The 22,800-nt window shown below is 40.3% G+C and overlaps 3 protein-coding genes across 3 annotated transcripts; 2 read left to right on the forward strand and 1 right to left on the reverse strand.

Moving 5' to 3' along the window:
• Positions 1-271: 271 nt before the first annotated feature.
• On the forward strand, positions 272-5,697 carry apba2a (amyloid beta (A4) precursor protein-binding, family A, member 2a). The gene is made up of 11 exons (XM_053319805.1): positions 272-1,486; positions 1,726-1,833; positions 2,019-2,049; positions 2,145-2,290; positions 2,909-2,995; positions 3,097-3,282; positions 3,462-3,641; positions 3,800-4,012; positions 4,493-4,612; positions 4,752-4,892; positions 5,626-5,697. Exons 1-11 carry the CDS (start codon positions 272-274, stop codon positions 5,695-5,697), a joined length of 2,499 nt encoding a protein of 832 aa, XP_053175780.1.
• A 1,405-nt stretch (positions 5,698-7,102) lies between these two features.
• On the reverse strand, positions 7,103-9,154 carry duox2 (dual oxidase 2). Its single transcript, XM_053319857.1, has 7 exons — positions 8,910-9,154; positions 8,698-8,755; positions 8,462-8,596; positions 8,044-8,251; positions 7,726-7,940; positions 7,449-7,639; positions 7,103-7,114 (listed from the first exon to the last, which is right to left on the reverse strand). The coding sequence occupies exons 1-7, from the start codon at positions 9,054-9,056 to the stop codon at positions 7,103-7,105; spliced, it is 966 nt and encodes a 321-aa protein (XP_053175832.1). The 5' UTR covers positions 9,057-9,154.
• A 959-nt stretch (positions 9,155-10,113) lies between these two features.
• Positions 10,114-22,423, forward strand: duox (dual oxidase). Its single transcript, XM_053319799.1, has 33 exons — positions 10,114-10,180; positions 10,287-10,370; positions 10,471-10,635; positions 11,083-11,270; positions 11,446-11,644; positions 12,495-12,661; positions 13,153-13,216; positions 13,635-13,731; positions 13,842-13,932; positions 14,601-14,703; positions 14,782-14,954; positions 15,064-15,239; positions 15,398-15,516; positions 15,604-15,741; positions 15,833-15,946; positions 16,202-16,404; positions 16,727-16,912; positions 17,157-17,382; positions 17,812-17,905; positions 17,998-18,173; positions 18,270-18,339; positions 18,470-18,511; positions 19,039-19,217; positions 19,327-19,557; positions 19,647-19,746; positions 19,838-19,887; positions 20,273-20,400; positions 20,493-20,646; positions 20,761-20,993; positions 21,086-21,244; positions 21,358-21,513; positions 22,076-22,204; positions 22,301-22,423. Exons 1-33 carry the CDS (start codon positions 10,114-10,116, stop codon positions 22,421-22,423), a joined length of 4,584 nt encoding a protein of 1,527 aa, XP_053175774.1.
• Positions 22,424-22,800: the final 377 nt, after the last annotated feature.

Here is a 22,800-nt window from a genome sequence, read left to right on the forward strand (position 1 = left end):
TCATAATGTGTTACTGTGTTGTATCTAGAAGTGGTTATTTTGGAGCTAAAACCAATGGATAACATGAGATCTGTTTTAAACATACTACTAATATTCCCCTATAGTATAAGAAAAACATCAGTAGGATATTGGTGAGAGGACTAATGACGATGTGCTGTTGAAAATACCAAGTGAAAATGTACAGAGAGCATAATGCAGCATTTCAAAAATCTAATTTTGGTTATCTATTAATGTTCACAGGGTTGAGAGTAGTGGGATTGCAGGGCCAGTAATGGCTCATGGAAAAAGTCCAGGAACCATCTCCAAAATATTGGCTCCCAGCCCTCCGCCGTGCCCTGGTCCAGGACTCACAGAAGAGAGCCAAGAAGAGCAGCACACAGGTTTAGTGAGGGAGGTATCAGCGCAACCACTGTGTACCTTGAAGGATGGTAACAACGACCAGCTGACTCCTCCTGCTCCTGCAAACCACTGTTACACAAATTGCGACCCTAGTCGAGAGGACATGGAGGACACCTGCTCTGAGTACGACAACGTGGGCTCTGATGTTGAGCAGGATTATGATGAGGTCCTGCATTTAAACAGGGATGGCGTCATGGACACGAGGTATTACAAGCAGTACTGTCCTGAGGATGGTGGTTATATAAAGCATGCAGTAGGTGATAATATTAATGAGAGCAACAGTGACCAGTTCACTCCCAGGCCTCGTCATAGCACAGAAATATGCGAGGGATCACAATCAGATGCTAAGCCTCACAAGACAGGCCATCGGTTTAGGTCGCATTGCACCCCCATTGCTGCAGATGAAGCAGAGGGGGAAGTGGAAAGGGGCCAGGAGAACAGGTTCTTTTTTAGTGATGGGGATGAGATAGAAGAGGTGCTGGATGGGGCCAAATTTATAGAGGATTTAGAGGAGACAGAGAACACTGTTCAAACGCAGGCTAGCCTTTATCAGGACAATGAGAATGAAAGAATTAGAAAGGGAGGTGATGAAAAGGAAAGAGAAGATGACCCTCGAATCACAAGAAACTATAATATCCCAGTAGTCAGTAAGAAGTGTGAGCCGTCTCACGTGGGTTCAAAGGAGAAGGAGAGGCAGGGTAAAGGACGAGGAAGAAGGGGCACAGGACAGGACATTGAGCATGTTGTCTCTGGAATCAAAGGATGCACGACCAACAGCGCTGAACAGCGTCCAAAGACATCGTCAAAGGACTACAAAAAGGCTGCTGTGCGGACCAAAGCTAGACCTAGTTCCAGTAAGCAACATCCTCTTCCACCACCTCGTCATTCCCATGCTCAGTCACCTGCCGACACACAGAAGGCCCAGCCTCGTAGAGAGACTCCTCCTGTTCCCAGACCCAGTCCCCCTGCTAACAGCCAGGAGAGTGATCCCAGGGTTATCGAACCATCCCTGGCTCCTCATCACACTCCAGAGCAACAAAGGGAGCCTCCCGAAGAGAGGCAGAGACAGCCAGAAAAACCCCAGCAGGTAACCATTGCCAATGGGGCAGGTCTTTGTCAGATCTCATCCCCTGTGGTTTATGTTTGTTTGTGTTTCTGCACAACCTGCCATCACTGTGCCCTAAAGTGAATTAAGGAAGATTTCAATTGCATGCTCTGCTACAAATAGTATTTGTAGCGTTTTCGTCTTTGGCTTATTATCTACTCAGTACAACAAGAAATATTTCAAACAAGACTTCCTAAGTTAAAGTAGTTTTTTGTGTACAGCAGGCTGAGAAACAAAGCAAAGCCGTGATGCCTGAGAACGTGCCAGAGCAGCTGAGGAGGCCTCAATGTCCAGAGCTCGTCCCTGCAGAGGAGAGCAATTCTCCCAAGGTAAAGACTTATTACACAACAAGAGGTTTCAGCCAAGATATCTATTTTTGAACCACAACCACATTATGAACCACAATATGGTTTTAAAATTAATATGATTAATATAGTATATTCTCTTGAGTATTAATGATGTAAAATGATTGACCTTGAAGTCTAACTAAAATATCAATTTGTAGAAAACACAGGAAGCTGCTTCTTTCCCCAGCTTTGAGGACGGTAATTATTGCAGAATATTTTTACATTTATCAGTTCTCACCATTATTTACACATTTTAATGTCTTACAACAAGAACTGTTTGTTATGCTGAAAAGTCCCAGGTCCCTGTGAGCCAGAAGATCTCATTGATGGGATCATCTTTGCTGCTAACTACCTTGGCTGCACCCAGGTGTTGTCTGATAAGAATCCCTCCAAGTCCGTCCGCATGTCCCAGGCTCATGAAGCTGTCAGTCGTATCAAGGTAATCTGCCTCTTTAGTAAGATGGTCATTAACATCCATTGATTTGTTTTTATAAATATTTAAATCTGCAAGGGAGGTTATTGTATGCTGTCTTCCTGTCTGCGTATCACAAAACAAAGGGAAAGCTTTAAAAGGAATTTCACAAACACATTGGCCTTGGCTCAAGGGGAAATTGATTACATTTTCCTTTTTCCAAAAGATAAGTTGCCTTTTAACCTTTAGCTATCAAACTAACACAGATAGAGACTGTATAGATTCCCAATCCTAAGGGCATGTTTGCTGGGCATGTTCGAGAAATTGAAATTAAAGACTTTGAGTATAACAGCAAGCTACTTGTCCAGTTCTGTCAGAAGCTTGTTCTCTCAAAGTGCCTTTTACTGTGGTTTTAATGATTTAATTGGATTTATAACAGTGTGTACCTGTTTGCCAGCTGACCTATTTGTGAGGGGTTACCTGCTGCATTTACATTCCTTACCACAGGGTGGAGCTGTTGCATGACTTTTTTTACTCTCCTCCCCATGTTGATAATGAATTGAAAGGTTTCATTGTGAGATTAAAGTACCCTCAAAAGTACAGGCATATTAAATGTCTGATTCAAACAATTTATTTATTTCAAAGAGCCAAGATGAAGACTCTCAAATGATGACTGAAGTGGACCTGTTTATCTCCACTAAAGCTGTCAAAGTGCTCAATGCTGACACACAGGTTGGTAACTCTCAGATGTCTGTGTTGGATCAGCTCTCCTTCTTTTGAATCTAATTTCAGATATAACAAGCATTGATTGTCTTTCTTTTTATTCCCCACAGGAGACAATGATGGACAGCGCCTTACGTACTATCTCTTATATTGCTGACATTGGCAGTATTGTGGTTCTGATGGCACGGAGGCGCATGTCTCAGGCGTCATCAGAGGATTTCTCCGAATCTCCCGTGTCTACCAGTGAAGGGAAGAGTCAGTACAGGATGATCTGCTATGTCTTTGAGTCAGAGGATGTAAGTGTTTGCAACTTAACTGCCCATACAATTGTAGTTTTGAGCTTATACCTAAGTTTTGTTTTAGATATTTGCTCCGTGTTACTGAATTCATTGTGATCTTTCTCACCTCCTGGCTCTTGTCAACTGGGATAGCCTTTCTGCTGAGTAGTTTTCCCCAAACGCTCCCCTTCCCACAGGCGCAGCTCATTGCACAGTCCATCGGTCAGGCTTTTAGTGTGGCCTACAGAGAATTCCTCCGAGCCAATGGCATCAACCCGACAGACTTGAGCCAGAAACAATACAGTGACATCATCAACTCCCAGGAAATGTACCACGATGACCTCGTCCATTTCTCAAACTCAGACAACTGTAAAGAGGTGTGCCACTTTTTATTCGCTGCAGGTCAAATGTAGATGATGACAGATTCATTTCCTAGAACATAAATGGCAGTAGGAGAATCTCACAAACCTTTTAAACTTTAAATGTGCTGAGCATGATTCAAAGGAAGAGTTTAAACACCTTTTCTGTATTCCAGCTGTATGTGGAGAAGCAGAAAGGGGAAAGCCTCGGTGTGGTGATTGTTGAGTCCGGCTGGGGCTCCATTCTGCCCACCGTCATCCTGGCCAGCATGCTGAACAGCGGGCCTGCAGCTCGCTCTGGTAAACTCAGTGTTGGGGACCAGATTATGTCCATCAATGACACCAGCCTGGTTGGGCTGCCGCTTGCCACCTGCCAGGGTATCATCAAGGTATGTAGCGTATGAAGCATTGTGTTTGGCACAGTTGCTTCACAACAAAAAAGTTTATTTCTATGTATGATTTTCTGGCCAAACTGCAAAGACAAGGAGACTCCAAATTGCTTGTAGGTATGGATTTGAGTGTTCTTGCATTTTTTGTAAGATGTGTGATGGATTGGTGACCTCCTCAAGGTGTCTCCCTGATTCCTGCATACTGGGAGACTCCAGCCTTTAATCACCCTCAAAAGGATTAGGTGGATAGACAAGAGAGATAAATCAAAGCACGCTGGATTGAATTATTAAACACTAAAATAGTTATTTCATTCACACAATTGTGCAATTACACACAGAAACACCACCCAAGGTCTTAACTAAACATTAAAATGACAATTTTCTCTCAATCTCCATTTACGCTGCCATTATGTGGCATGTGAAGAAACCACTCAGCCAACAAGTCGCTCCCTCTTATGTTTTTTTAAATATATATTTCAGGGTCTAAAGAATCAGTTGAAGGTAAAGCTGAGTATCGTGAGCTGCCCTCCTGTCACCACTGTCCTCATCAAGAGACCTGATCTCAAGTTCCAGCTTGGCTTCAGTGTTCAGAACGGCATTGTGAGTAAGCCCTATGAAGCAATAGTGCCACTGTGTCTTAATGAGTGAGAGCTGTGCATATGTACTGTGTAGTCTCTGTAAAAATAATGTGTACAGATGGATAATCTTTTATCGGGCAACATCATTTTCACATTCTCAGATCTGCAGTCTGATGCGGGGTGGCATTGCTGAGCGAGGTGGTGTTCGTGTTGGACACAGAATCATTGAAATAAATGGTCAGAGTGTGGTTGCCATGGCACATGAGAAGATTGTTCAAACCCTGTCTGTGTCAGTCGGTGAGGTAAGAACGCCTTGTGCCGCAAAATGGCAATTTTCACTGATTACTGCACTGCACGAATCACTGAACCTTTTTAAAGATACACATACTGTTGAAAAGGCTGTCTAGGGCTAACCATTAACCAGTAGGCACATACAGATTGCAGCAGGTTGCATACATACAGTACTATAGCATGCTATTAATCAATAATAAAAACTCAAAGCCAGATAAGAAGATTAATACCACTGATATCAATAAATAAGCTTATCATAATGACTGAAAACGGCTAGACTGGTTCTGTTTAAATTAAACAATGTCCACTTCGTAGTATTTCTAAATCTTGATAAACTTTTGTGACCCTTGGACAGGCCCAGGCTAGCTGATTTACCCTGTTTTCAGTCTTTATGCTAAGCTAACCAGCTGCTGGCACTAGTTGTAGCCCAAGGAAATAAATTTGTGCTTCAAAGTTGACAGTTTATTTTCAATATAATTTAAATGTGCTCATTTTTTAGCCAGACAAGTCTTCTCTCTTGTTTTTATCAGCTATTAACATGCTGTGATTTTGTTTTTGTGTTTTGTACCCATTTTCTCCCAGTATATATTTCTATTAAACATATTATTTGTCAGCAAAGGATCCAAGATCTTTTCTGAATCTTTGGTGGCAAAGAAGGGGGTAAATTAGGCCTGGATTCAAGTGATGTGATTACGACTGTGCTTTTTAAGTTGACAGTGTAATTGTCCCTCCTCTCTGTGCCAGATCAACATGAAGACGATGCCTGCTGTGATGTTCAGACTGTTGACAGGACAGGAGACACCCACCTACATATAAAGACCCTGCATGGATCAGCCCACTGTAGTTCTGCATGTCTGGCTGGGCGGAGACGGTGATGGACAGATGACAGACAGGTGGCTCAGTGGGACGAGGAGAATTTATTTTTCTATCATTTTATTTTTTGGCCTCTTGTTGCAATGCTGTAAAGAACATCCAGTTCTCATTTTCAGGTTTTATCTTGAATTACATTGTCATAATGGCCTTACAATGTGAATACTCTGTCTGTAGTACTGTACGTGAGTTTCTGGTGTTGAAAAGAAGTAGCTTTAAGGTCATGATTATTTTCTTATGAAGAGATAAATTAGTACATTTATATTTTATTTAGTCATTTTTATAATGTGTATGGAGTTTAAAAATGTACTTTTACTGTAAATACTTTGGATTACTCAAGGACTTGGTTGGAAAGGCCATATTACTCCCACAGTATATGCATGTTATAATGAAGAATTACTGACCAGGGATGAATTCTCAATCTGACATGATAATCTATAACAGTAAGTATTAAAAGAAGATAATATGCTGTACAAAGGCACTAAACTATGTGTATTATGGTGACGCTGAAGGCCAAAGACACACTTACTTTTCAAAGACATACAGTATGGGTGATCATTACCTTTACCAGAGCGTACAAGAATGTATCGAAACATACATTACTGAATGAATGTAATGTTATAACACACTAAGAATACAGTCTCACTGCTGAATGCTTGTGGTTTGTTTTCATTTTATTAAGGCAAAAAAGTACTTACAAACAGTCAAATCATAAAACACATTGTGCTGGATTTGATATTAGTCAGTTAAACCTTTCCGAACTGTTTTGTATTCATTCTTCCATCCATCAATCCATTTTTTTTACTTTCACATTCATACATACAGGCAACTTAGGGTCATCAACTAACCTAACATACGTGCTGTGAGGTAACAGTTGTAACCACTGCACTACAGTGCTGCCATTATTCATTCTTCCTTTCGTGTTTTCACATTGAATTGTATCTCAGAAGTTGTCAAAGAAAAAAATTGACAGTTCAACCAATGGCAATCTGCATGCCCTTCAATAAGGATATCCAACATGTGTTGAGATCAAACTAACAAACTAACAGTTATTTTGTCTCATCTTCCATTTCTAATGAAAAATCTGTACAATGACAATGCCTAAAATCCACATTGATTATATCTACACTGTATGAATCATACAAATGTATATTGTATTTACAACAACTGCAACATGACAGCAAACTTTACAAATCCAACTATTTATAGTTAAATCATTTCTAACACTTAACAGGCTCACACAGATAATTAGAGCTGGTGTGAAATGTGACAATCTCTTTATAACACATTAAGCAAAAATAAAACTTCAAGTATTGGCTGGAAAAGCTCCCTGAGAGAAACTTGGAAAGCTTCATAGATGTTCCTGAGACACAGAAATAAAATGATCACAGTTAACAAGCAGTAAAGGCAGAAATAACTTCCTGGAATGTAACGTGACTTAAAAGTTCAGCACAGTATTGATGATGTAATGTGTGTGCTACAGTAAACAATGATTAATGAGATTTCAATCTTGCACGCCTCCTTAATACTGTACTGGTCAAATATTTCAACTGTATTTTGCAGCAATAAAGGTAGATAGATTATTAATAACACACTATTACGGCTTCTAAAAGAATGACCAATCCACTTACAAGCAGCAAAAATGACACTTTGATGATTGCTTGAAGTGTCAAAAGGAAGTATTACCCTCTACTTACCGATTTGCCTTTTGATGTCAGGGGTGAAACTGTCACTCCATCAAGGTATACTACATTCAAGTAGCCCTCGCCATAAGACATGTCTTCATCTTCATAACTGTCGACACCACCGCTGAAAGCCTCTTTTATCTTCTCTGGTATCATACAATGAAGCATCACCACCAGAATCCCAATGACGGTGCACAGCACACCTAGAAATCATTTCAGTTAGTAGAAATCATAAACAGCTGTGTATGTCAAAAAATATGAAATGAATGAAAAAGGTTCTTATAATTACCTGTAGCCAGAGCCAGCCAGAATGAATGACTGTACTCAGTTTCAAAGGAGTCATTTTCTATGGAGAAAACACAAGGAGGCGCATTCATGATGGTGGAGAAGGAGGCCATGGAGAAGAAGATGAAGGCGGCTGTTGCCCACATCATGTACCCAGCATATAAAATGACTGGGATGGAGAAGAGGATATTGGCGAGCAGCCAACAGCAAAATGCCGTCCTGGGGAAGCAGTAACATGCAGTAATTTTAATTTCTTCTATATTTTAACCATCATCTCACAGTATGATGACACGACTTCAGAGTATGAGTTATGTATAGTTACCAGAGAGTTGCAGAGGCGTATCGTCCTGAGTATCTATACTGAATAATGAGGCCACATGTGCTTCTGATGGTAAATTTCTCTGCGATGTACAGAATGGGGTTTGGTAAACCTTTCTCCAAAGCTTCCTCATACTCCTCTTCCATACTGTCATGCCAGCTGAACATCTCATTGTAGTCAATGGTCTCATTGAATTGTACAACCGGATTCCCTAAGACAGAGAGAAGATGAGCTCATTTATAAGGTAAAGTATAAATTCAACATTTATCAGTCAAGACAAATAAAAAAAACACGGATGCTGACAGAGTTGTTTTACTATTGTGGGAATAAGTCATCAGATGTCTTGACCAAAGATTTAAACTGCTCAAAAGATTAAAGCTGCAAGTATCTGTTGGTTTTGTAAATCTGCATTATGACTCACCTTTGAGTGTAACATTAATGCCGTACAATCCAATGTGTAAGCCGATCTCTGCATTAACCACTGCATTGCTGAAAGACTTGTAAGTGGCATTTGCGGTCACTCTGGCCTCAGCCCAGTCGTTAGTGAAGTTGAGCGCTACAGAGAAGGAAAAAAAGCCAAAACAAAGGTGAATAATGATGGCAGACAAAACAAAAACTGTGACCTATTCAACTGCAATGAAACAAAACCAAACTCACCCACAATCACCACACCTATGAACAAGCTGATAATTATTCTGAACATCCAGAACAGCCTCTGAGTGGAAAAGGAAAGCACATAATCAAGTACAAGTAACCGATCATAACGTCATCATTTTTGCTCTAAAAAATCATCTTTACAAGCCCAGAGGGAGACAGCAATTAATCTGTGCTTGCAGTGAGCGGAAGTTTATCTGATGGGTTGCACTCACTGATTTCCCTCGTATCCCTGGCAGAATGAGGAGAAGACCGACGGCTAGCACAAGGAAAACCAGGATAATGGTGAGCAAGCTGCCATTGAAGATGAAGGAGGTCCTTTGTAGAGGGTAGAATGGGTAAATGTCATCGTAGAAAGTCATCTTTGCTCCAGATCTTTACAGTTCCAGCTGAGACTAGACAGTGTAACAGAGAAGACAGTGTTAGCAGTGGGGGTCTCAGTTACCTCCAGATGTAGAGATAGCAGCCCTTGTTCCTTACAGTAGATAAGGGATGGGACATTATTACCTCAGTGTAACATGGCACATGATGAAGCACAGACGTGTCTGACTTAGTACCATCTAACTTTGCCTTTGACTGAGTGTGTTTTCAAAAAAGAGGGAAAATGTAACTGTATAATGCACTGAATTACTACACATCCACGTGACCACTTCAGTCAGTAGGTGTACTGGAATGGGTCCATCCTGATTTAAACACATTAATTTGAGCCTAAATTTAAATAAAAGTGTCAAATACAACCAATTAATGAAACAGGGAGAATCTAAAGTCCCAAAAACGTTCTTACCTGAAAGTTGGCAGCTGTGATGATGTGACTGAAGTGTGAATGTTGAGGGGTTGATACACTTCTTTTATAATGGCAGTCCCCTTTGTGTCAGTGAGGAGGAGGATGCTTTCACTGGAATACAGCTGAAAAGAGGTGTGATCCAGACATGATGACCATTCCCATTTGGGCAACACAGGTCACACGCAATTTTGTGATAAGCTGTGCAACACATGTTGGCTTTAGTGTTGCACCATCCCTCACCTGTACCTGTGCTCTTGCGCTACTTCTGCACTACATTCCAACCTCTGCAGTGGGTAAGCCTTACTTACTTCATCTTCTCTTATCAAATACAGTGATAAAGGAAACAAGGCATTGTCTTTTGGTGCCTGTGGGCATGATTATACATGAATAAGTGTCAACGTTTTAATATTTTTTGTTTTTTTGTTTTTGTGTTCATTCAACCAGACAAAGGGTGTCAACTTTAGAGATAGACGTACTTTCTTTATAACGACTGCTAAAGCAACAAAATATAGAAAGTATAGAAATATAACGGAAATATGTCAGTAAATGTCAGTTACCTTTACCTTCTTTTCACTTTTCAGATGTCCTCCACTCCTCTTGGTTGCGGTCTGAGCTGAGGAGCATCTCTCGCATCAATGGATTTGCGTAAACGGGTTTGGAGTATCTGCGCAATGGTTGGTTTGGTGCTCATTGTCAGTGAACGTGAGTACACAATAACACTTCATATTTAGACTTTAAACAACCAAATTAACGCAGAAAACGGCAGGGGAATAATAAAAGTTGATTAAAGTCGACATGTCTTGAACAGGTTCACAAAGTGAAACAACCTGGGAGGTCCCTCGCTTTGACGGCTGGTATAACAGTTTAGGATATCCCAGACGCGGAGCTGTCGGTAAGTTACAGAGTTGGCACAATAGAGGCAGCAGCAGCAGCAACAGCAGCAGCGCAACCTGCCGACACACCTGCTCACCGCTACTCTTGTGCTCGCACAGGTTCTCATCTTACGCGCCTCGTGCCCGCGCACTACTGGGATGGGGTCTATCAACCCTTCCGCGAACCCCTGTTGCCGAACCCCCGAAGACTGAGCCGCCGGCTTAATAAAGGACCCTCTGGTCTGCCCTCAACACGCAACCAGACTGTGCTCTCTCTGTTTTTTGGTAAATATATTGGCGAGTGCATTTACTGTGCACTTTCACTCAATTATCATTTCAATCATCAAATAAGTTGAAAACACTGAGATACAGTGTTAAAGGTGTTAGCAGGTGTAAGACAGTCATACCCTTATTGGTGCTAGCATCAATAACTGCTTCAAATGTAAAAAATACACTTTTAGACATACAGATAAAAGTCTATGATTAAAATATGCATTTATTGATTCAGATATTTCTGGCTGATGCTACAAATATGTCGAGATAGTATCTCCTAGTTTGTAACTATCTGATTTAATTAGTATTAGTAATCATTTCTAATGATTTATACTTATATTTAGTCTAAATACCAACATTACATTCCCAGAAAAGCCCCTCCCTCCTTTATCATTATTATTCAGGATGAAGGTCAATCTTATTTCGCAGAAATTAATTCTTATTATTTTAACTTTTCAGGTTATCATGTTGCTTTTGAGATTTTGGACTCAAGAACTCCTGGGTGTCCACCTGAATTCATGCACATCCGAGTCCCAAAAGGTGACCCCATTTTTGACCCAACTGCCACTGGCAAAGTCCTGCTGCCCTTCCAGAGAGGACCATGGGACAAAGAGTCCGGCCAGAGTCCCAGTAACCCCCGCACACAGGTGCTGACTGTTGATTCTTATTAATATGAAGATCTTTTGTTTATATTTATGTTAATGTATGTTGAAAGAAGCCATTTTTATTATAGAAGAGTTGTTCAGGCAGTTGTGGAGGACATTTTGCATACATTTTCCTTTAGTGAAGTGCAGAAATTTAACAGAAACTTGTGATTTTCAGGTCAGCTTAGTGACAGCATGGATAGATGGTAGCTCCATCTATGGTCCCTCTACTTCCTGGTCTGACTCCCTCAGGAGCTTCTCTAGGGGGCTCCTGAGTTCAGGCTCTGAGTGGAACATGCCGCAGGAGGGGAAATTGCACAGTATGTGGAGTGCCGCTGACCCTTCTACAGGTGAAAGCGGACCCCAGGGTCTCTATGGTGAGATATATTTCACACTTTAACCTTCAGTTCTGCACATGAAGGGGTTTACCACATATGGGGCCTTTCTGAAAAATGTCTTTACCTGGAATTCAGTATACATTCTAGTATACAACTAGATAATGAGATTTATTGTGTATTTAAAAAACTGACTGGAGCTTAACCTGAAACAGCAGAACTCAGTATCATTTTAATTTACATTTTTTAAATCCCCAAAACTCAACAGCAATGTCTCTTTAGCCCTCCTGTTGTCATTGGGTCAATTTTGACCTGGGAGGACAACAGGCATTAACTTGAAAATGAGGTATACTTTCATTTATATGAAGCCTATTGACCATTGTGTGTTTGGATTAACTGTATGTCTTAAACATTTGGTATCCATACTATATTTCCATACAGTATTTGGCAATATCCACCCAACCGATACTGCAGGCCACTAAAAAACAAAGAAGAGAATTTAAATATCATTCACAGAAATTTGCTTTAATTAGGGTTGCAGCCTGTGAGGCTGAGTCAAGAGAGACCATGTCTGACGTGTGTTATGACTCTTTAATTATTGTCTAAATGGCTTGTTACACTCACCGCAGTAAATCCCTCTTTCTATAGTCGCTAGTGTTTTTAAAGGTGTGTAATTATTGTCTGGGGTGGAGGTGAAGGATATTCAACTGTTGTCACCACTCTGTCGTCATATCCTTGAAAACAAACAGACAAATTATCATTCCATTAGTGGTTAGATCATCAATCAATGTCAAAGGAGTATGATTGAATGTTTGTGAACTTTAGACTGGTTTTCTTGATGGAAAAGGATGGAACAGAATTTCCTATAATTTCTGCTTTCTTCTGTGTCCAGAGTTGGGAAATGCCTGGGCCAATGAGAACATGTTCACGGCAGCAGAGGGGATTATCTGGTTTCGCTACCACAATTATGTAGCCTCCAAGCTGCATGAGGAACACCCAGAGTGGTCAGACGAAAAGCTGTTTCAAAACGCCAGAAAGACCGTTGTGGCCACATTTCAGGTAGAGGAAAAAGTCTCCACGTAATCCTCCCGCTGCCCAGTTACTGATTTAATTTGCACTCTGGACAGTAAGAGGTTGCATCAACGCCAGGTGGTCGTGATTTTACGGATGAAATTGATGGTTCTAGTTTAGAGGTGAATGCATCATCGCTCACTTGTTTAATTAGGGGAGGTCTGTTCTCTGCAGGAACTATTCAGTTACATTATACAGGTTAATTAATTTTCCTGCTTCTATATAGTTAAATAGTATAGTTAAATAGTTAACAAGCTATTTATAATCAAGTAATGTGTATGGTTAGGATTATGGAAAGCTGCAATAATAATATATATATATATATATATAAATTCACTTCAAATGTTTGTATATGAGAAAAGGAAAAGAGGTTGCAGAATATATTAACATCAAAGCCTTTATTATCAGATCATCACTTAAAATAGTTCAAGTCAAAGAATGACTTCAATAACTTTTATCTCTACTATTTTTCCAAACAGAATATTGTACTCTATGAATGGCTGCCTGCATACCTTGGAGACAAAAATCTCCCTCCTTACCCAGGTAAGAATCGGCCAGAGTGCATGTGCGTACAAGTGGAAGGCAGCAGGTAATGCTCTGGTGACCACAAGCCGTGGTGAGGTGAGCTATCGTTGGTGATGTTTGACAAGTATGTGCTCTGTCAGCAAAGCACCACCACGAATCTCTTTCTTCTGCTGAATAAGCACCCGCAGCTGAAGAAAGTAAAAAAAATAACAAAAGACAGATAATCCCACCATCTTAAATCATTCTTCACTTTTGTAGCTGCAATGTTTCTGTTGCCTCAGTTTAACCATTTAAATGCTGATAAAGGTTGTTTTTTGTGCATGCCTTGTGGAATGTTTCTACAGTTTTTTATTCATTTTATATCTTATAATATAAATACAACATATTTGTTGTCACCCTGCTTCCTTGTATTTTATGTTGATTTATCTCCATACAGGTTATCAGAAATTTGTTGATCCAGGGATTTCTCCTGAGTTTCAGGCTGCTGCCATGCGATTGGGCATCACTATGGTCCCACCTGGTGTTTACATGAGGTATTGCCCTTTTTTTCCCCCCTCTGCATATTTTGAAAAATCAAAGCTTGTACAAAACCCAATTTGTTTAGAAATATAATTATCTGTATTGTCTCTCCTATGTCCTACAGAAACAGAACCTGCCACTTTCGGGAGGTTATCAACATAGACGGGAGCTCATCACCAGCCCTGCGTCTCTGTAACAGCTTTTGGAAACGTCAGGTACATAACGTTTGTGCTGCTGCATTTTCATAAGAGCACAAAGCAGGAGTGGAGAGTAATATGAGGGGTGTGCTCATTTATGTATTTTCCACCACAAGCTTTTGCTTTTACACCAAACACTTGACCACACTCTGCTTTCACTTTAACTTCCTTGGAAGAAGTAGTATAATGAAGTCACATTTTGAACAACTATTTTTTATGGAGACAGTGGAAAACAACACCAGGACTTAAGGTCTTTAAATTAGAAGCATAAAAATTAAACTTATATCTCAGTGAGCACACATGGTGACATTTGTAGAATATTTTGCCATTGTTTTAATAACAAATCACTTTCTATCAATTCACAATATTTCTAGAGAGGAAAGCAAGATTCCTAGTCTATTGGGTCTACAACTTAATTCACTGCTTTTTGATTAATTCTCAGTTATCATGCTACAAGTGCATCTTTTTTATACAGCAGTTAACGAAGATAGATCTACAGTGTGTCCTGAACATGGATCCTTTCAAACTCTTGAAAATACTTGCTGTGATGGATGATGTTGTGTTTTCTACAAAATATCTTTTTTGTAGACTAAGATATGTGTTTTGAACAGCCTCCATGATACCATTTGTTTGATTGAGGAGAACTCAGTATAATATGTATTAATGCTTCTGTCATTTTGTTACAGAGAATCAATGTGAAGACAGGACAGGATGTAGACGACCTCATTATGGGCATGACCTCCCAGATCGCAGAGAAAGTAGACAACGTTGTTGTGGAGGACTTGACAGGTGTTTAATCCTTCTTACTTGTTGTATTACTCTGTGTATCATATCATCACCGTTCTGATGTGGTTTCCACCCTGACAGACTACATGTACGGACCCCTAAGGTTCACCCGCTCAGATTTGGTGGCTATGACTATCCAGAGAGGACGAGACTTTGGCCTCCGTAGTTACACTGAGGTCAGAGAAGCTCTGGATCTGCCTCCTGTAAAGTCGTTTGAAGACATAAATTCTGAGCTCAACCGCACCAACCCACAGGTAACCTCAAGTCTCTCAAGAAAAAAAAATCTTTAAACAATCAACGATAAACAAAGTGAGTTGAATGTTTTACAATAACTGTGAATTAAATTGTGTCCTATTTCAACAGTTACTCCAAGATATTGCAGAACTGTATGACAGAGACGTCTCGAAACTGGAGCTCTTCCCTGGAGGACTGCTCGAGTCTCTCGATCGTCCAGGTCGAGTTTTCTCCACCATCATCTTGGACCAGTTCTTACGCATCAGGAACGGCGACCGCTTCTGGTTTGAGAACAAACAGAATGGGTGAGCGCCTCTCTAAAGGACATTTCAGCACAGAATACAGCTGAGATACAGTCTGTAATTTATCTCACTTAACTGTTTGTGACAAAATCATCCATTCATATCATGTGAATCTTGATTTTGAAATGACAGTTTTGTATTTACATTGAGGTGTTTTTCAGTTTGTTCACAGAAGAGGAGATCAACACGATCCGCAACATGACGTTTCATGACGTCCTTATTGCAGTGACTAGTGCAGAGGCCACTGATATACAGAATAATGTATTCTTCTGGACAGATGGTAAAAATACAACATAAAATCTGTTGAATCTGTGAATTTAATATTTAATGAATTCATAAATTAAAATGATCTTTCTGTTGTCCTAAGGTGACCCTTGTCCTCAGCCCACACAGCTGAATGCATCAATGCTCCATCCCTGCACTAATGCCACCAAACTTAATTACTTTGATGGGAGCAAAGCTGGCTTTGGGATATTTATCATTGTTCTGTTTCTCTTCCCTGTTGGTCAGTATCATATTCACAAATCCCTCTGTTTTTGCATTGCAATAATACTCATGTCATTCATTCAGCAATTTTGATTATTTCATCTTCACAGTGAGTTTTCTCGTGGCCTGTATGGTGGCATACCTGCGCAAATACAGGTACAAGAAGTTCCAGAGAAGAAGAAAAGCTGCTGGCAGAGCAGATGAGCCAGCTTTGGAAATCACTGGTATGAAAACTTAAATCCAATACTGTTTCTACAATGTCCAGTTTTAATAAAGGCAGCCATTAGTAGTTGGGTTTTACAGCTGATTATATTAATTGCAATATTAACATGGAACAGGTTGACTCTAAGATTAAGTATTTACATGATATCAGCTGCAAAACTCGAGTGCTGCCAGTGTTTCTGTTTATTTTACATCTGTCCTCAGCATTATCCAGAATCTTGTCTCAAATCTCTTTTTATTCTGGTTTTCCTCTCAAGCCTATGAATGGCAGGGCCATAAAAAACCTCTGCATCCTGTCAGTGTGGAGATTGATGAGAAGAGGAGACTGGAGGTCTTGGACAGATCAGGGTCCACTCTCCGCTCCTTTAATTTGGGTAACCAGGGCAACCTGGACGTCCTCCTGTCGAATGATCATCACCATAAAGCTTTGCTGCTCAAAGTACCAAAAGAATACGACCTGGTGAGTAGCTGGAAACAAGAGGGAATCATTTTTACCAGAGTCTGTATCTGAAAAAGCAGCTGAAATCTGATTAAAGTAAAAGACAATAGGTTTCAATATGGTGCTGCTTCTTGTGTAAGCGTGTACAGCTGAACATGTGTTCACTTTGAGATAGATTACAGTTTAGGCACATTCAGCTTTCTCACTTATGTACTAGTTGCTTACACACTTCATCCAAATGTCAATGTAAGCATGATTCTGCAGATGTATCTGATCTACATCACTTCTGATCTCACTCCAATCATGTTCATCTTCCCCTTATGGCCTCCACTTGTGCACCCAGGTGCTGTTTTTTGATGACGAGAGCAAACGTACAGCATTTGTCAAGCATCTGTGCCCGGGAGTGACAGACAACGGGCAGGAGATTAGAGTGAAGGAGATGAGCGAGAAGGAACTGCTGAAGGAGGCTTTAACCAGAGAGCAGAGGGCTCAGATTGTGGAAACTTTCATCCGACATGCTTTCTCTCAGGTACCGTCAACCTCTGGATGTTTACCTCATCTGCTGCTCTGTTGCAGCAGCAGCTTTAAGCTTGCCCGCAAAATGTCGTCAAACATTGCTTGAGGTCAAACTAGGTCGGACCTTAAGCCACAAGAACTAATTGCTGGTCTTGATGGTGACCTCACCCTCAACCTCAGCTGACGTAGGTAATATTACTAATAACACTATGGTGACATATAATGACACTGTCACTCTCTGCCCCTCTTTTGCACAGGTCTTGGAAATAGAGAAGCGTGATGCTGGGGACATGAGTGGTGTTTCCCACAAGAAAGCCAGGAAGGTCCTCCAGTGTGAGCTGACAGCTTCAGAATTTGCTGATGCACTTGGCCTCAAGTCTGACTCTTTATTCGTAGACTCTATGTTCACACTAGCTGATAAAGATGGCAACGGCTACCTCTCCTTCCAAGAGTTTCTTGATGTGATGGTTATTTTTATGAAAGGTAAAACACACAAAATCAACTAACCTAAGATGATGTGGACTGCATGTAGATGGAGAAGAATATGTTAGGATTGATGACGACATTTGAAATTATAATTTTTGCTTGGATATTTGATCATTTGAGGAGATATTAAATATCTTAACTTCCTTTTCACATAAAAGACTATAACACCAACTAAATCAATAAATACTACTGAACTACTTCAGGGAGGTTAATAGCTTTAATTAAGGATAGTTGACTGCACCTTATTTTATGGCAAGTAGAGGAAATGTCCTTGTCATTGCATTTTTTATAGACTGACTTAATACAGATTTCTTTTGAAGATAGGAATCAGAACACGAATATTTATTTAAAGTTTCATATCATGTAGTGGTAAAGCAATGAATCTAAGTCTAGATTATGTTATTACTAATGTTAGTATTTCTGCAGGGTCCCCTGAGGAAAAATCTAAATTGATGTTCTCCATGAACAACATTGATGGAAGTGGTTTCTTATCTAAAGAAGAATTTGCCAGGATGCTCAGGTTTGATTGATATTTTTTATATTTTCAATGACTGCATCAAGTCTTTTTTTGTTTGTTTGATGGTTCATTGTCTCCTTTTTGATGTGCTGCAGGTCTTTCATTGAAATCTCCAATGGCGCTCTGTCAAAAAGCCAGGTAGAGGATGGCATCAAGGCCATGATGCAGGCTGCAGGCTTTGATTACAAGGAGAAAATCACATGGGAGGACTTTCATTTCCTGCTGCGGGACCATGAGAAGGAGCTGCAGTTTGCCCAACTCAATGTTAAAGGTTAGAGAAAGTTTTATCAAAGCCTGCTTTTTTTAATAGAAAATTCTCATTTCTATGACCTTGTCTGATTCATTAGTGTGTCTGCTATGTGTGCAGGGTTGGAGAAACAAGGAAAGAAAAGGCTGAGTCGAGACCAAAGAGTTTCCTTCATCCTTCCAGCAAATAGGTAAGGATGTGATGTCTCCTCCATATCATACAAGCGACAACTATTGCTTATTACTATAGACAAACATAATGAATCACTGTAGCTCTTCATTAACTTCAATTGTTTCCATTTGTTCATTTTTGGTTTTCAGTAGCGACGACACAGATGGGCAGACGATACGTAGACGGAAAAAGTATGTTCTATTCTGTTTTTATGTAAATATAAATTATTTTCTGAGTATAGTAAACGCTCTACTGAGAAAGATAAAATGTGTGACAACTTAACACAAATTATGAGGATTGTTATCATATTAGCATTGAAAGAGTGTGTCCTCTTAACAGTGTCCTGGTCATAGTGATATAGTATGTACTATTACATAGTTAAAATATTTACCACTGTTTATCACCATCTTACCTTGTGAGGCAGCTGGATTCATGATGCTGATTGATTTGAACCACCAGTGATTCGGGCACAAGTGCATAACTTGACACCTGACATGCAGGATTCTTATGTGATCTTGTGATGTTTTTATCTCACAAATCCAGCTGTCTAACAAGGTAACCAATGTCCTTCCAACAACAGAGGCTTTATATTAGAGTTAGTGTCACACCTCACTTCCTCTGAGGTTGGTACGATCAGAATATGGTCAAATACTCCACATCTAATGACAGACAGAGCAAAGATAATGATTTAATGGATTTGAAAAATGTTCAATTTCAGGTTAGCTGTCAACTCTCCAAATGTCTATGTGAAGCCCAAGCGTGAGCAGTACATAAGGAACCCAGTCCAGCAGAAAATCCAGCAGTTTAAACGTTTCATTGAGAATTATCGCCGTCATATTGTCTGCTTTATTGTCGTGTATGGCATTACAGCTGGTGTGGCACTTGAAAGATGTTACCGTGAGTATAAATCATTCCCCACTGTGTCCTGTTAGTCCATTATATTCCTTCACTATCCCTTGGCATCATACTTTTTCTGGCCTGATCTGATTAAAAACCCTCTGTTCAGACTACGGTTTGCAGGCAATAGCCACAGGTATCCCTGAGACGTCAATGGTGGGAATCATCGTCTCTCGTGGCTCGGCAGCCTCAGTCTCCTTTCTGTTTCCCTACATGCTCCTCACCGTGTGTCGCAACCTCATCACGCTGTGCAGAGAGACCTTCCTCAACCGATACATCCCCTTTGACGCAGCCATTGACTTCCATCGCTTCATGGCCATGACAGCCATCATCCTTGCAGGTTGGTAGATCATAGGACAGTATTAAAGTTAAGTTTTGAGTATTTACTTTTCTTTTTTAAACTAACTCCCATGTCTCTTCTCTCTGTAGTTGTTCATAGTTTGGGCCACGTGGTCAACATCTACATTTTCTCCATCAGTGACCTCAGCATCCTTTCTTGTCTGTTCCCCAAAATCTTAGCCAATAATGGGTAATGTTTGAAATATCTGCTTGATTCTAGCAGTTGGATGTTGTAGCAGAGTAACGGCATGTAGCTAATCTACTTTTTTTTTTCATTTCAGGTCTGAACTTCCTTTCAAGTGGTACTGGTGGTTCTTTGAAACTGTCCCAGGTATCATAAGAGATCTATTTTAAACCAAAACATGAAAGTTAGCACATCTCAAATTTCCAGTCAATGAGGACAAAGTACTATTGGACATTCACTTGTTTATTTGGTTCACATTACAATACACAACCTACTTGCTATGTGAGCCACTTTTACAAGTGAAATGTTAGTACTCCTTGACTGGAAATTTGAGATGTGTTACCTTTTCATATTTTTGAAACATGATTACTAGATTTTGGGTTTGGCACTCCACTTAGAGTCTCATTGTAGAGGCACAACCTCCTTCTCCAATTCACCTGTTTTAGACCTTCAGAGCTTGTGTAGAGCATAGACATTTTGTTATACTATGCTGTAATTCAATCTTTTTTTCTCTGCTTTGTCCCTTTTACAGGAATGACTGGTGTTTTGCTCCTGTTTGTTTTTGCATTCATGTATGTTTTTGCCTCACACTATTTCCGCCGCATCAGTTTTCGTGGATTTTGGCTCACACATTACCTTTATGTTGTTGTGTACATCTTAGTAAGTACTTTTTACTGCCATGTACTGTCAGCTAACTTTCAAGATGGGAGGCAGTATTACTGGAGGTGTAATGTTCATTTTATATCCAACAGACAGTTATTCACGGCAGTTATGCCCTACTGCAAGCCCCCGCTTTCTACATCTACCTAATCCCACCTGGACTACTCTTCCTGCTGGACAAACTGATCAGTTTGAGCAGGAAGAAGGTGGAGATACCTGTGGTCAGAGCTGAGCTGCTGCCTTCAGGTGACAATTAGTATTTTGCACTTAGCACTTTTCCATCGTCTTCACTGAAGTCATGGAACGTTTGTGTGTGTTGTGCATCCAAGTTCACACTTCTCTTGGCTGTGCTACCTGTAGGCGTGACACATTTGGAGTTCAAGCGACCACAGGGCTTTGTGTATCGTTCAGGCCAGTGGGTTCGCATTGCGTGCCTGGTGTTGGGCACAGATGAGTACCACCCATTCACACTGACGTCAGCACCTCACGAAGAAACCCTCAGCCTGCACATCCGAGCTGTGGGGCCTTGGACCAGCCAGCTCCGAGAGCTCTACACTGAAGAAAACCTGCTTGAGTTCGGCTCCTATCCAAAGGCAGGACATAGCATTATTACTGAATGTGTATGTGGAGTTTCCTTTCCGTCTCCATTCTTTCCTTTTTCACTGTATTCTCATTTTATCCCCAGCTGTACCTGGACGGCCCATTTGGTGAGGGCCATCAGGAATGGATTGACTATGAAGTGTCTGTTCTGGTAGGAGGAGGAATTGGCGTAACCCCATTTGCTTCCATCCTCAAAGACCTGGTGTTCAAGTCCTCCATCAGGTCCAAGATTCAATGCAAAAAGGTGCTCCATAAAATCAAACAACCTACAGAACATTTTCACTTGGCTCCCTGCAGTAATGTCTATTTTTGCATGTTGTTCCAATGCTAAAAATACTAAGTCATTGAATATTGCAGGTGTACTTCATCTGGGTGACAAGAACTCAGCGTCAGTTTGAGTGGCTGTCAGACATCATCAGGGAGGTGGAGGAGATGGACACCCAGGAGCTGGTCTCAGTTCACACTTACATCACTCAGGTGGCCGAGAAGTTCGACCTCCGCACCACCATGCTGGTGAGATCTGCAGTCACCATATCTAAGTGTGGACTGAAATGTGATTGAATATTTAACAAACATGCATTTTAATGCTGACTTCTAAATGTATGGTTTGTATATTAAAGGGCTAGTTAGACATTTTATCATCTCTTTAATGCCAACAGATAGATGTGATCAACCATTCTTATGTTTGTATGGTAAACATAAAGCTGTAGCCAACAGTCAGTTAGCTGAAATTAGTTAGAAAAACTGGAAATTGGAGGAAACGGCTAGAGCAGGTCTGCCACAGGTAATAAAAAACATCTCTAAAGCTCTGCAACTAAGACAATTTATCTTGTTTGTTTAATCTGCACAAAACAAAAGTATTAAAACCATAGTTTGCAGTTTTAAATGAAGTTATATGTGTGCGATTATTAATGAGCTTTAGAGGTGCTGATAGGTACCTTTGGACAGAACCAGACCATTTGTTTACCCCTGCCTGCTAAGGAGTGTATTTCCCAAAATGTTATTCCTTTAATATCATATAACAGTGAAAACCACTAATGAATTCCTCACTGTTGCGTTTGTCATTTGTGGACAGTATGTGTGTGAGCGCCACTTTCAGAAGGTGTGGAACCGCAGTCTCTTCACTGGCCTGCGATCTGTCACCCACTTCGGCCGTCCTCCATTCGTGTCCTTTTTTAGCTCACTGCAGGAAGTTCACCCCGAGGTTAGTCCTTCATCCAGCTCCATCTACTTTACGTTTCTATGATTCTTTGCCAATTATAATTGAAGGAATTATTTAAATTTGTATTATTATCTGCAGGTGGGTAAAATTGGCGTATTCAGCTGTGGACCACCTGGACTGACCAAGAATGTGGAGAAAGCTTGTCAGCAGATGAACAAGAGGGATCAGGCCCATTTCATACATCACTATGAGAACTTCTAACTTTTCCTAAATGTTGGACTACATGAATCAATGATGAGACACTTTGGTGCTGGAGAACACAAGTCCATGCAGTAGTTAAATAATATTTTTCCACTAACAATCACAGAGCTAATTTAGGAAGGTTTGATTTTATGAAATGACAGATACTTGATGCATACTTATAAAATGTGTATTCTTCTGCTTTACATCTGTTATTTTATCATGAAATTATTGTTACATTCATTTCAATCAATCAAGGATGTGATTTTTTTAAATTAATACAAATTACATTACAAGAATAAACACTGGACTGGAATTCATAATTTCTGTCAAATCATTGTTGTAATCAACATGCATCATGTGAGTTTTTTTATTGGCTGTTTGACTCAAGAGATGGA

This window comes from Scomber japonicus, chromosome 5 (genome assembly GCF_027409825.1).
Source record: "Scomber japonicus isolate fScoJap1 chromosome 5, fScoJap1.pri, whole genome shotgun sequence".
In the NCBI taxonomy this organism is placed as follows: domain Eukaryota; kingdom Metazoa; phylum Chordata; class Actinopteri; order Scombriformes; family Scombridae; genus Scomber; species Scomber japonicus.

Bases quoted from the DNA above. Each gene is read 5' to 3' on its own strand.
- apba2a (XM_053319805.1), top strand. From the start codon at position 272: ATGGCTCATGGAAAAAGTCCAGGAACCATCTCCAAAATATTGGCTCCC. The intron at 2,291-2,908 runs GTAATCTGCCTC...TTTATTTCAAAG, and splicing joins AAGCTGTCAGTCGTATCAAG to AGCCAAGATGAAGACTCTCA. The intron at 4,613-4,751 runs GTGAGTAAGCCC...TCACATTCTCAG, and splicing joins TCAGTGTTCAGAACGGCATT to ATCTGCAGTCTGATGCGGGG.
- duox2 (XM_053319857.1), bottom strand. From the start codon at position 9,056: ATGACTTTCTACGATGACATTTACCCATTCTACCCTCTACAAAGGACC. The intron at 8,756-8,909 runs GTGAGTGCAACC...TTTTCCACTCAG, and splicing joins CAGGGATACGAGGGAAATCA to AGGCTGTTCTGGATGTTCAG. The intron at 7,640-7,725 runs GTAATTATAAGA...AATGATTTCTAG, and splicing joins CTGGCTGGCTCTGGCTACAG to GTGTGCTGTGCACCGTCATT.
- duox (XM_053319799.1), top strand. From the start codon at position 10,114: ATGGATTTGCGTAAACGGGTTTGGAGTATCTGCGCAATGGTTGGTTTG. The intron at 16,913-17,156 runs GTACCGTCAACC...TCTTTTGCACAG, and splicing joins TCCGACATGCTTTCTCTCAG to GTCTTGGAAATAGAGAAGCG. The intron at 22,205-22,300 runs GTTAGTCCTTCA...TATTATCTGCAG, and splicing joins TGCAGGAAGTTCACCCCGAG to GTGGGTAAAATTGGCGTATT.